Raw genomic sequence first — 13,012 nt, 5'->3', positions numbered from 1 at the left:
CACAAAAATGGTAGTAATAGTAATACAGGTAGTCACTTATTATTAAACGAGTCAGTTATTATTATTAAACGAATCTTATTTTACGATCGCTTTCGGTTAGCTGTTGTTTAGTATTTAGTTAGATCTAGGTATGTTTTGGGTCCTATAGTGCACTGCTCAGACTTTCCAATCGAGCTGGAGCGCGGGGGGCGGCGGGTGGGGGTGGCGGCGGCGGCGCGCAGCCTCCCGGCGCATCTCGGCTCCTCTCCGGAGGCGGCGCGGCTCCAGTCGCTCCTCGCGGCTCGCCGGCACGCGGGCTCCGGGCTCAGCAGTCAGCAGTCAGTCGCGCTCGGGCCGCGGAGCGCAGCGCACGTCCTCGCCGCCATCACGCCGCCGCCGCCGCCGCAGTCCCCGCCGCCGCCCGGCATGTGCACCTGACCCCGGCCCGTCCGCGCCTACCGCCTGCACCACGACCCGCGCCGCAAGCACACGTGAGTGCACCATTCACCACGCAGTCGGGATGTGCCTCCGATCCGACGACACGTGCCGTGTATCATCCGTTTAAATAAAAACGCACGTGAAACTACCGATACCTGCGGAGATCAGGGACCCGGGAATACTCGACACAGTCCGGCCACCGTGCACCGTGCACCGGTAACATTACCCTGTCGCTAAAATATTAATTCGTATTCGTTCAGTTAACTCGCAACTGAAAGTGACTGCTGTTTTGTTGCAATTATCGATTAATTTATCAATTAAAACGAATTCTATTTAAATGCGTACCTACCTACTGAAGTGAATAATTTAGTTCTTAACATTCCGTGACAAAGCCGAGTGTCGACGTCCCTCCCGCAGGCAGGTTTGTGATAATTAATTATTATGAATGGAATTTTGATGAAGCGAGCAGAGTGCAGTGTGCACCTCCCGCAGGCAGAACCAGAAGGTCGTATAGCCCTCGCCCCGGGGCCCCGGCCTCCCGCGGCCGGCCCTGCTTCCACCCTTCAACCTTAACCGATATTTTTGCTCTTAGCAACATGATGTGCTTTGCAGGGATCTGCCGACCCGGTTGTTGTTGTTGTCACTTGTCGCCCGCATAGACAGTGTGACGTAAACCGCAGAGCAGTGCGGCCAGTAGCCGTGGCGCGATAAGCCTCACCTCGCGCGTTATCGTATCACTCCGCCTGAAGGAAACCCGCGTCAGATACCTCTATTTCCTTCAGTGCATTTATTTGTAGACCCCCAAGTAGGTAGGTATATACCTACACATAATGGTACTAAAATTGCACCTAATTAATTAATTGGTAGGTACTAAATAATAATTATATTATAGTAGGCAAGTACCTAAATGTTAATTGTAAAGTACCGATAATGTAATATTGTACTGTAGGTATTCATCGTAACAACGCTGATACGGGTAAGTAGGTATAATTTCAAAGACATTTTAAACAAATAAAATGTCTTCGGTATACCTATTTCAATAGGAACCGTTTCATGTATAGGTAGATAGGTACCTAGGTACTTATCTAGATAGGGATTAGGTATCAGCCTAAGTTTGTATATTAGACATGTAGTTACCCAGGAGGGTACCTACCAGTGCCAGCTGTTTATCAAACGTTACAAGTCTTGTATTAAGCGTTTTCTCTTGTAAATTTGTGCATTTTTACAAGAATGCGTTTATCAAAACTACACTTGTAAACTACAAGCTACAAGTACTACTTGTAATACAAGTGTTTTTCACACTTGTATTTGTGGTTTTGTTCATCAAAAATGCCTTTGTAACTTGTAGCTTGTAACTTGTAACGAAAAAGTTGGAGAGCTTCCTTACAAGTTGTATGCAAGTATGATATTGTATAAAAGAATAATTAAATTATCTAGTACCTAGTAGTAAATAGTTAAAATAACTATTAAATAATTCAAAGGTGTAATTTTATTAAACTTATCCATGTTGCTCTTTTTAAACTTGACCAAAACGTGTCTCATGTACCTACATACGAGTATGCTGGCATAATCTTTTTCGGCAGAAGTCCAAGCGACTGACATAGCAATTAGCAATAGTATCTCTTTCCACTCTGCTATTTTTTGGTCTTTAGATAATTTATCAGTAAATGCGCCAAATAAAATATCTTTTTTGTCACGAATTACTTAATTGAAGAATAATTGTAACTTTCGAATCAGATTTCGCCATTTTTTGCGGTGTAATTCGAATAGCGAAAATTTTTAAAGTCCATCTATTTTTCCAAATTTTAAGTCTAACCTTTATTCATGGAAAATAATGTATTATTTTTAATTTAAACTTTTTATGTAGGTACTTCCTGGTGTACCAAAATAGAATAAATAAAAGTAGTAAGGTAAATAAAATAAGAAGCAATAGGTTTTACAAATAGGTTATTTAACACAAACTTAAATTATTTGAAAAAAAGTTTTATTTTTAACAATAACTTGACTAGTTATGGTACCATAATTTCTATTTTATCGACATTTATTACGATTGAAAAATTATTTTGCAATTTAGCAAAAATAGAGTATTATAAATTAAAAATACAAGTTCTACAAAGTCTCGTAAAATCCTACAAGTCTTGTGAAATTATTTGATAAACATAATTTACAAGAGTTTGTAAAAAAGTTCTTGTAACTTGTAACTTGTGAGCTTGTAGACTTGTAACGTTTGATAAACGGGCACTGGTCGTTCAGAAATCAGAAGTTTCTGAGGTAGGCTGCGTCCTCGACTTGCAGCTAGGTAACCTAGGTAACCTAGGCGGTGGGAACTGGGAACTACCTATTTTATTTACCAAGTAGGTACCTACTTAACAACTTCATTATGATTTATTGTTAACTAGGTGATAGGATTTAAATTTTTAAAAATCTCGTGGAAACTTGATTTTTCAGGAAAAAAAGTAGCCTAGGTATCTGTAGGTAGGTAGGAGCCCGTTTCCTTTCCTTTCAAAAAGGGATTTAGGAATGCAATTCCTTACAGCATCAAGGTTGAGAAGTCGGGTCCTCGAGATCGACGCTATTCTTTACTTGGTGAGTATCTCCAATATCAATAAATAACCGACAGTTTCTAAATCCCATCAGTTTTGGTGGTCAGATCCCCTGCAGCATCAGGGTTGAAGAGTTGGAATCCAAGTTTTATGGGATAGTGTCGCAAAGTTTCTCTATCGATTAAAAAAATTACGCAAATCCGTTCAGAAATGTCTTATGTCGGAGATTTCGGTGCAACTCCTCATGTAACTGCTCTACTTGTCTGTGGCAGTCCTGTCACAATAGGTGCGGACTGCGGTCGTCCGTTCCGAAGTTTACACGTAGTGTACAAACTACAAACAGACCCTATGTATGTCCCTATTTTAATCAGTAATGGTACAGTTCAAATAACCATAGTAGGTAAGTAATTATTCGACTTAAATTATATTTGTTAGTAAGTATAGATTAGAACCTAGATAATAATAAATTAATGGCTTAGATGCCTATTAAATATTAGCTAATTAACGTACATAAAAATTATGTAACTAGTTACCTACCTATATCAGCACTTATTAGATATATTATATTATACAGGGTGGCCGGAGATGTGACGTCTAAAAGAAAAAATTGAATACCTTATATTAAGGGGTATGTAAATCACCCCCATGTATGTTCAGCGATTTTCAATAGTTTAGGAGATATGAATTTTTTAATGATTTTTTCATAATTTTCAACCGTCAGTGGTTTTTAATTTTTTTATTTTTCCGGTGAAACGTTTTTGGACATTTTTTTTTCGTGGTAATTAGTAACCATAAGTTCAACTATTGCCTAAAAAATAACGGTTTACCTAGGCATTAGGGAACATGACTAAAATTTTATTGAAAGTTTGAAATTATTGTTCGAGCGCAGTAGTTACAAAACTTCAAGACTTGAAAAAAAAATTAAAAAATGGTGCCTATGGCATCTAAGTATTTCTAAAAACTTTTATGGACTTACCACTTCAGAAATAATTAAAAAAAACTTAACCTTAATAGGGGTTTATTTGATGTAAATGGTCTCCAAAGTAAATGAGTGACCTTTTTTAATTCAAAATTAATCATAAAATTATCTTCAAATTAGGAAAAATTCACTTCAAATGTTAAAATATACTTCATTAATTTAACTGTTTTTAGGGTTCTGTACCAGAAAGGTGCCAATGGAACCCTATTACTAAGCCTCCGTTGTCCGTCCGTCCATCCGTCCATCTGTCTGTCTGCGGGCTGTATCTCTTGAACCGTACTAGATAGAGAGTTGAAATTTTCATGTAATACATATTTCAATATGTATTTCTATTGCCGCTTTAACAACAAACAATAAAAATTTCAAAATGACCGCCACGTAAATTAAAAAAAAAAAAAGTACATAATCTTGTATGGAACCCTACGTCTGCGAGTTCATTTTGAAATTTTTATTATTTGCTGTTATAGCGGCAATAGCGGTACACATTCTGTAAAAATTTCAACTCTTTACCTATTACGGTTCAAGAGATACAGCCGACAGACAGACAGAACCGTATTTTTTTAAACAATAGTTGAGTTTATGGTTACTAATTGCCACGAACAAAAATGTCCAAAAACGTTTTACAGAAAGAGAAAAAAAATAAAAACCACTGATGGATGAAAATTATGAAAAAATCATTAAAAATTCATATCTCCTAAACTACTAAAAATCGCTGAACATACGAGGGGGGTGATTTGGATACCCCTCAACATAAGGTATTAAAATTTTTCTTTTAGACGTCACATCTCCGGCCACCCTGTATATATCACTGAGTTCCGCCGTCAAGTTTGTCTGTCCGTTCGCACTAATTTGTTACGCATAGGTAGGTACGTAAATACTGTTTGCATTTCATGCGGTTGTCACCAATAGCACAGATAGATAGGTAGCTACATTGTTCAAGAAGCTTCAGTTCAGTTGGTACACAAACATTGCTCGCACCTACCTGACGTGCCGCAGTGCTGCAGTCGCTTCCCCCCATCCCCCCACCGCGCCGAGCGCCGGCCGGTATACACATAATACACACTCAGCTCCCCCTGCAGAGTGCGCGTCGCAGCCGCGCTGCTGCGTTGTGACGCCTCCGTTAACGATGTACTGTTGCACGTTCCAGAATGATCCCGCGCAGGAAGCACAACGCGTCGTCCGGCTCGCTGCCGCCGCCCGACGACAAGCACGCCAGCAACGACTACATCCGTGAGTACTGCGTCTACTTCCTACATCCAAGCTTCTGTTGCTGTTGGCGTTCGAGCTGTCTGACGCTAAGCTAGCGACTGCATCCAGAATGATCCCGCGCAGGAAGCACAACGCGTCGTCCGGCTCGCTGCCGCCGCCCGACGACAAGCACGCCAGCAACGACTACATCCGTGAGTACTGCGTCTACTTCCTACATCCAAGCTTCTGTTGCTGTTGGCGTTCGAGCTGTCTGACGCTAAGCTAGCGACTGCATCCAGAATGATCCCGCGCAGGAAGCACAACGCGTCGTCCGGCTCGCTGCCGCCGCCCGACGACAAGCACGCCAGCAACGACTACATCCGTGAGTACTGCGTCTACTTCCTACATCCAAGCTTCTGTTGCTGTTGGCGTTCGAGCTGTCTGACGCTAAGCTAGCGACTGCATCCAGAATGATCCCGCGCAGGAAGCACAACGCGTCGTCCGGCTCGCTGCCGCCGCCCGACGACAAGCACGCCAGCAACGACTACATCCGTGAGTACTGCGTCTACTTCCTACATCCAAGCTTCTGTTGCTGTTGGCGTTCGAGCTGTCTGACGCTAAGCTAGCGACTGCATCCAGAATGATCCCGCGCAGGAAGCACAACGCGTCGTCCGGCTCGCTGCCGCCGCCCGACGACAAGCACGCCAGCAACGACTACATCCGTGAGTACTGCGTCTACTTCCTACATCCAAGCTTCTGTTGCTGTTGGCGTTCGAGCTGTCTGACGCTAAGCTAGCGACTGCATCCAGAATGATCCCGCGCAGGAAGCACAACGCGTCGTCCGGCTCGCTGCCGCCGCCCGACGACAAGCACGCCAGCAACGACTACATCCGTGAGTACTGCGTCTACTTCCTACATCCAAGCTTCTGTTGCTGTTGGCGTTCGAGCTGTCTGACGCTAAGCTAGCGACTGCATCCAGAATGATCCCGCGCAGGAAGCACAACGCGTCGTCCGGCTCGCTGCCGCCGCCCGACGACAAGCACGCCAGCAACGACTACATCCGTGAGTACTGCGTCTACTTCCTACATCCAAGCTTCTGTTGCTGTTGGCGTTCGAGCTGTCTGACGCTAAGCTAGCGACTGCATCCAGAATGATCCCGCGCAGGAAGCACAACGCGTCGTCCGGCTCGCTGCCGCCGCCCGACGACAAGCACGCCAGCAACGACTACATCCGTGAGTACTGCGTCTACTTCCTACATCCAAGCTTCTGTTGCTGTTGGCGTTCGAGCTGTCTGACGCTAAGCTAGCGACTGCATCCAGAATGATCCCGCGCAGGAAGCACAACGCGTCGTCCGGCTCGCTGCCGCCGCCCGACGACAAGCACGCCAGCAACGACTACATCCGTGAGTACTGCGTCTACTTCCTACATCCAAGCTTCTGTTGCTGTTGGCGTTCGAGCTGTCTGACGCTAAGCTAGCGACTGCATCCAGAATGATCCCGCGCAGGAAGCACAACGCATCGTCCGGCTCGCTGCCGCCGCCCGACGACAAGCACGCCAGCAACGACTACATCCGTGAGTACTGCGTCTACTTCCTACATCCAAGCTTCTGTTGCTGTTGGCGTTCGGGCTGTCTGACGCTAAGCTAGCGACTGCATCCAGAATGATCCCGCGCAGGAAGCACAACGCGTCGTCCGGCTCGCTGCCGCCGCCCGACGACAAGCACGCCAGCAACGACTACATCCGTGAGTACTGCGTCTACTTCCTACATCCAAGCTTCTGTTGCTGTTGGCGTTCGAGCTGTCTGACGCTAAGCTAGCGACTGCATCCAGAATGATCCCGCGCAGGAAGCACAACGCGTCGTCCGGCTCGCTGCCGCCGCCCGACGACAAGCACGCCAGCAACGACTACATCCGTGAGTACTGCGTCTACTTCCTACATCCAAGCTTCTGTTGCTGTTGGCGTTCGGGCTGTCTGACGCTAAGCTAGCGACTGCATCCAGAATGATCCCGCGCAGGAAGCACAACGCATCGTCCGGCTCGCTGCCGCCGCCCGACGACAAGCACGCCAGCAACGACTACATCCGTGAGTACTGCGTCTACTTCCTACATCCAAGCTTCTGTTGCTGTTGGCGTTCGAGCTGTCTGACGCTAAGCTAGCGACTGCATCCAGAATGATCCCGCGCAGGAAGCACAACGCGTCGTCCGGCTCGCTGCCGCCGCCCGACGACAAGCACGCCAGCAACGACTACATCCGTGAGTACTGCGTCTACTTCCTACATCCAAGCTTCTGTTGCTGTTGGCGTTCGAGCTGTCTGACGCTAAGCTAGCGACTGCATCCAGAATGATCCCGCGCAGGAAGCACAACGCATCGTCCGGCTCGCTGCCGCCGCCCGACGACAAGCACGCCAGCAACGACTACATCCGTGAGTACTGCGTCTACTTCCTACATCCAAGCTTCTGTTGCTGTTGGCGTTCGAGCTGTCTGACGCTAAGCTAGCGACTGCATCCAGAATGATCCCGCGCAGGAAGCACAACGCGTCGTCCGGCTCGCTGCCGCCGCCCGACGACAAGCACGCCAGCAACGACTACATCCGTGAGTACTGCGTCTACTTCCTACATCCAAGCTTCTGTTGCTGTTGGCGTTCGGGCTGTCTGACGCTAAGCTAGCGACTGCATCCAGAATGATCCCGCGCAGGAAGCACAACGCATCGTCCGGCTCGCTGCCGCCGCCCGACGACAAGCACGCCAGCAACGACTACATCCGTGAGTACTGCGTCTACTTCCTACATCCAAGCTTCTGTTGCTGTTGGCGTTCGAGCTGTCTGACGCTAAGCTAGCGACTGCATCCAGAATGATCCCGCGCAGGAAGCACAACGCATCGTCCGGCTCGCTGCCGCCGCCCGACGACAAGCACGCCAGCAACGACTACATCCGTGAGTACTGCGTCTACTTCCTACATCCAAGCTTCTGTTGCTGTTGGCGTTCGGGCTGTCTGACGCTAAGCTAGCGACTGCATCCAGAATGATCCCGCGCAGGAAGCACAACGCATCGTCCGGCTCGCTGCCGCCGCCCGACGACAAGCACGCCAGCAACGACTACATCCGTGAGTACTGCGTCTACTTCCTACATCCAAGCTTCTGTTGCTGTTGGCGTTCGAGCTGTCTGACGCTAAGCTAGCGACTGCATCCAGAATGATCCCGCGCAGGAAGCACAACGCGTCGTCCGGCTCGCTGCCGCCGCCCGACGACAAGCACGCCAGCAACGACTACATCCGTGAGTACTGCGTCTACTTCCTACATCCAAGCTTCTGTTGCTGTTGGCGTTCGGGCTGTCTGACGCTAAGCTAGCGACTGCATCCAGAATGATCCCGCGCAGGAAGCACAACGCGTCGTCCGGCTCGCTGCCGCCGCCCGACGACAAGCACGCCAGCAACGACTACATCCGTGAGTACTGCGTCTACTTCCTACATCCAAGCTTCTGTTGCTGTTGGCGTTCGAGCTGTCTGACGCTAAGCTAGCGACTGCATCCAGAATGATCCCGCGCAGGAAGCACAACGCATCGTCCGGCTCGCTGCCGCCGCCCGACGACAAGCACGCCAGCAACGACTACATCCGTGAGTACTGCGTCTACTTCCTACATCCAAGCTTCTGTTGCTGTTGGCGTTCGAGCTGTCTGACGCTAAGCTAGCGACTGCATCCAGAATGATCCCGCGCAGGAAGCACAACGCGTCGTCCGGCTCGCTGCCGCCGCCCGACGACAAGCACGCCAGCAACGACTACATCCGTGAGTACTGCGTCTACTTCCTACATCCAAGCTTCTGTTGCTGTTGGCGTTCGAGCTGTCTGACGCTAAGCTAGCGACTGCATTCTCAGGCTTTCTGCGTCCAAGCTTCCTTTCTGCTGCAATTGGATTTCCAACACATCTCTTTATTTTGTTCATTTTAATAAATTGATTCATTATTCAATTCAATGTATTAGGTACATTGATACGTATCACTGCCCGAATGTGCCCCGGACTTAAAAGTACCAATGTGCCCCTAGTTATAGTATCAAACTGCCCCACCTCCCCCTCACGGTAATAAATAAATAAAGCCTTTATTTCCAATCGTTAATTCAATAAATACAATAATTCATATATTTCAGTATGACAATAATTAACTCAAGAATAGGTTAAATTAAAGTAGGTATTACAATGTTAATTATTAGCCTATACTATTAATTATTTTATAGTTTATTTTAATGTTAATTCTAAGTAATCAATATATTTATTAGTGTAGATTTATTTGTAGTATGTCAAAATTTCAATGTCTTAATACGTAATTCTATTTAAATGTTTAGTTTAAGTGGATATTTTTATTACTAATGTCTTGTAAAGTGTATCATTGCAATTGGAACGCCCTAACGCTTCATTAACTATACAAAACTCTTATTATTTATATCGAAAATGCCTGTGATACACAGACAGTTGGACAGACGACAGGAATAAACTAAACTTGGTTTAAGTTTTTTTAAGATTTCCGTAGTAAAACAAAAATCTTTTAGGCAGTTTAGTGCAGTCCGCCTGTCCCCTCCATTTGTCTATAAAAATTGACAGTAGAAAAAAATTTAGTCTGCCCTCTTGAAGGTAGTTTTAGAGGTATGATATTCAAAGTTTGTAGCGCGTAGCACTCGCACGCACCTCCTCTAACTGGCGACTCGTGTCGTTGCAGTGTCCGACGGCAGCGCGCGCGAGGGCTGGCGCGCGGCGCTGCGGCGGCGCTGCAACCGCAAGACGCTGCGCAAGCGGCTGCCCGTGGTGGGCTGGCTGCCGCAGTACAGCGTGCAGCAGGCCGTGGGCGACGCCATCGCGGGCGTCACGGTGGGGCTCACCGTCATCCCACAGTCGCTGGCCTACGCCAACATCGCGGGCCTGCCGCCGCAGCACGGGCTGTACGGCTCGTTCCTGGGCTGCTTCGTATACATCGTGCTGGGCGGCTGCCGCGCCGTGCCGGCCGGCCCCACGGCCATCGCCTCGCTGCTGACGTGGCAGGTGGCGGGCGGCGTGCTGCCCAAGGCCATCCTGCTCAACCTGCTCACGGGGCTCGTGGAGCTGCTCATGGGCGCGCTGGGGCTGGGCTTCCTCGTCAACTTCGTATCGGGGCCCGTGTCCTCGGGCTTCACGTCGGCCGTGGCGCTCATGATCGCCACGAGCCAGGTCAAGGACCTGTTCGCGATCCCCGTCACCGGCACCACGTTCCTGCAGCAGTGGATCTCCATCTTCCGCAACATCCACGGCGCCGCGCTGTGGGACCCCGTGCTGGGCTTCTCCTGCATCGCGCTGCTGCTGTCCATGCGCAAGATCGGCATGGTGAAGCTGGGCGCCGACCGCCCCGAGGGCCCCAACACGCGCCAGAAGGTGCTCACGAAGCTCATGTGGCTGCTGGGCACGTGCCGCAACGCGCTGGTGGTGGTGGCGGGCGGCGCGCTGGGCTTCGCCGTGGCGGCGCGTGGCTCGGCGCCCGTGCGGCTCATGGGCGCCATCCCGGCCGGCGTGCCCGCGCCCACGCTGCCCGCGCTGTCGTACGTGCGCGCCGACAACAGCACGGCCGACTTCCTGGACATGGTGTCGGAGCTGGGCTCGGGGCTGCTCGTCATCCCGCTCATCGCGCTGCTGGAGGACATCGCCATCTGCAAGGCGTTCTCGGACGGGCGCACCATTGACGCCACGCAGGAGATGATCGCGCTGGGCATGGCCAACGTGGCCAACTCCTTCGTGCAGGCGTTCCCGGGCGGCGGCTCTCTGGCGCGCTCCGTGGTGTCCAACGGCTCGGGCGTGCGCACGCCGCTCAACGGCCTGTACACCGGCGTCATCGTCATCGTGGCGCTGCAGTTCTTCACGCAGTACTTCGAGTACATCCCCAAGGCGTCGCTGGCGGCCGTCATCATCTCCGCCATTCTCTTCATGGTGGAGTACGACGTCGTCAAGCCGATGTGGCGCGCCAAGAGTGAGTGTCGAGCTTTATATTGAGCTTTATATTCGGGATGGCCTTCCGAATGAGAAGTAACGATCCGTTCCCGTTGTCGGCAGAGCTGGACCTGATCCCGGGCATCGGCACGTTCGTGCTGTGCCTCACGCTGCCCATCGAGCTGGGCATCCTGACGGGCGTGGTGGTCAACATCGTGTTTATCCTGTACCACGCGGCGCGCCCCAAGTTCTCCGTGGAGATCCTGAAGGTGAGTGTGATGGCGGCGGTGGGGCGGGTGGCGGCGACACAGCTAACCCCGCCGTGTCTGTTGCAGACGGAGGCGGGCGTGGAGTACCTGATGATCACGCCCGACCGCTGCCTCATGTTCCCGTCGGTGGACTACGTGCGGCGCCTGGTGACCAAGAGCGCGGCGGGCGGCGCGCTGCCCGTGGTGCTGGAGTGCACGCACATCTACAGCGCCGACTACACGGCCGCCAAGAGCATCGAGCAGCTCACGGCCGACTTCCACGCGCGCCGCCAGCCGCTGTACTTCTACAACGTCAAGCCGTCCGTGTGCTCCATCTTCGAGGCCGTGACCAAGCCGGAGCACTTCACGGTGTTCTACGAGGACGACGAGCTGGACCGGCTGCTGGCGGCCGACCCGCGCCTGCAGGACGTCAAGCCGCCGCCGCCGCCCGGCGCCTCGCCCGCCTGAAGCCCCGGCCTCTTCCTTCACCTTCGCATAGAACTATTTTTGTAAGACTATATCGATTCCAGAGCCGGCTCCTCGAGTCCCTACGTATCGTTGTGATGTAGAGTTAACGTTAGAGTTTATCGTCGTCGCCTAAGAGATCGCGGATCGCTTCGCGGTCGTCGAATTGTGAATTTAGTGACCCGCGAGAGGTCGCGAGATGAGTCTGAGTGTCATAGATCGTTTTATTTATTTATAGGTAAACCAGTACAAGTTAGATTGTAAATATTGCTGCGATGTGATAGGCGCCGCGCGCGCGTGTGTGTGTGTGTGTGTGCGTGTGCGGAGCGTGCGCGGGAGCGAGCGAGAGGGCGCGCGGCGTCGCGCGCTCGTGCGAGCGAGAGGGCGAGCGCTGTATCCGTTTCTTGTGATCCACGACTATAGTACCTATTCGATTTATTATTAGTATAATACATAAAAAATTATTTTAAATAAAACTATTAAAATAATGACATATAATTATTATGAAAATTTAAATTAAGAATATGGTGCGTTAAAATGAATGACTTATGTTTCCCAGTTCCAAGAACTAAATAATTACACTCTTTGAGAGTTACTAAGATTTGCTTTGTTTTATTTTTCCCTCCATCCTCCACGCATTACCCTTCGTACCTACCTCATAGAATAGAGCCGTTACATGTTCGTGAAGAGTAACTCAAGACCTGAAGGAAACGAAAATATGAAAAACCGCTGATATAAGTATTAGGTACCAACTAGGGGACGTGGGGCAGTTTGATACACCAAATATATTTTGATTTCGATTAAAATTAATGAAAAATAAATGGCCGCAGGATTTAGGAAGGAAACTAGGTCCTAGAAAGCCTGAAAATTCAGTCGCCAACTGAACCTCGGACACTGCAAAAGCGTAGTAAGAAGATTGTTAACCACAATAAAACTGGTTATTTACAGTTTGGATATTTTTTTAACAAAATTACTTAGAAGTGGTAAAAGTACTTAAAATCCTTACCAATTACAATCCAGTTTTTTCCATTTTCAGTTCATATCAAAGTGATCCAAGCGAAAAGTGAAGTGCCCCTTCAGTGGGGTACAGTGATACAAATACATCAAAGTGATCCAAGCGAAGTATCAAAGTGCCCCTTCAGTGGGGTACAGTGATACAAATACATCAAAGTGATCCAAGCGAAGTATCAAAGTGCCCCTTCGGTGGGGTACAGTGATACAAATACATCA

At 49.3% G+C, this 13,012-nt stretch overlaps 1 protein-coding gene across 2 annotated transcripts; it reads left to right on the top strand.

The window, feature by feature from the left end:
- Nucleotides 1-264: 264 nt before the first annotated feature.
- On the top strand, nucleotides 265-12,383 carry Esp (Epidermal stripes and patches). 2 transcript variants are annotated; one of them, XM_069502817.1, is made up of 5 exons: nucleotides 265-470; nucleotides 8,487-8,569; nucleotides 9,835-11,109; nucleotides 11,193-11,338; nucleotides 11,405-12,383. In XM_069502817.1, exons 2-5 carry the CDS (start codon nucleotides 8,488-8,490, stop codon nucleotides 11,783-11,785), a joined length of 1,884 nt encoding a protein of 627 aa, XP_069358918.1. In that variant the 5' UTR covers nucleotides 265-470; nucleotide 8,487; the 3' UTR covers nucleotides 11,786-12,383. The 2 variants fall into 2 exon arrangements, with proteins under 2 accessions (XP_069358918.1, XP_034830498.1); XM_034974607.2 differs by lacking the exons at nucleotides 265-470; nucleotides 8,487-8,569 and adding an exon at nucleotides 8,825-8,909.
- Nucleotides 12,384-13,012: the final 629 nt, after the last annotated feature.

This window comes from Maniola hyperantus, chromosome 13 (assembly GCF_902806685.2).
Source record: "Maniola hyperantus chromosome 13, iAphHyp1.2, whole genome shotgun sequence".
Lineage (NCBI taxonomy): Eukaryota > Metazoa > Arthropoda > Insecta > Lepidoptera > Nymphalidae > Maniola > Maniola hyperantus.
This window is presented reverse-complemented; position numbering and strand designations above follow the sequence as displayed.

Bases quoted from the DNA above. Each gene is read 5' to 3' on its own strand.
- Esp (XM_069502817.1), top strand. From the start codon at position 8,488: ATGATCCCGCGCAGGAAGCACAACGCGTCGTCCGGCTCGCTGCCGCCG. The intron at 11,110-11,192 runs GTGAGTGTCGAG...CGTTGTCGGCAG, and splicing joins GCCGATGTGGCGCGCCAAGA to AGCTGGACCTGATCCCGGGC. The intron at 11,339-11,404 runs GTGAGTGTGATG...TGTCTGTTGCAG, and splicing joins TCTCCGTGGAGATCCTGAAG to ACGGAGGCGGGCGTGGAGTA.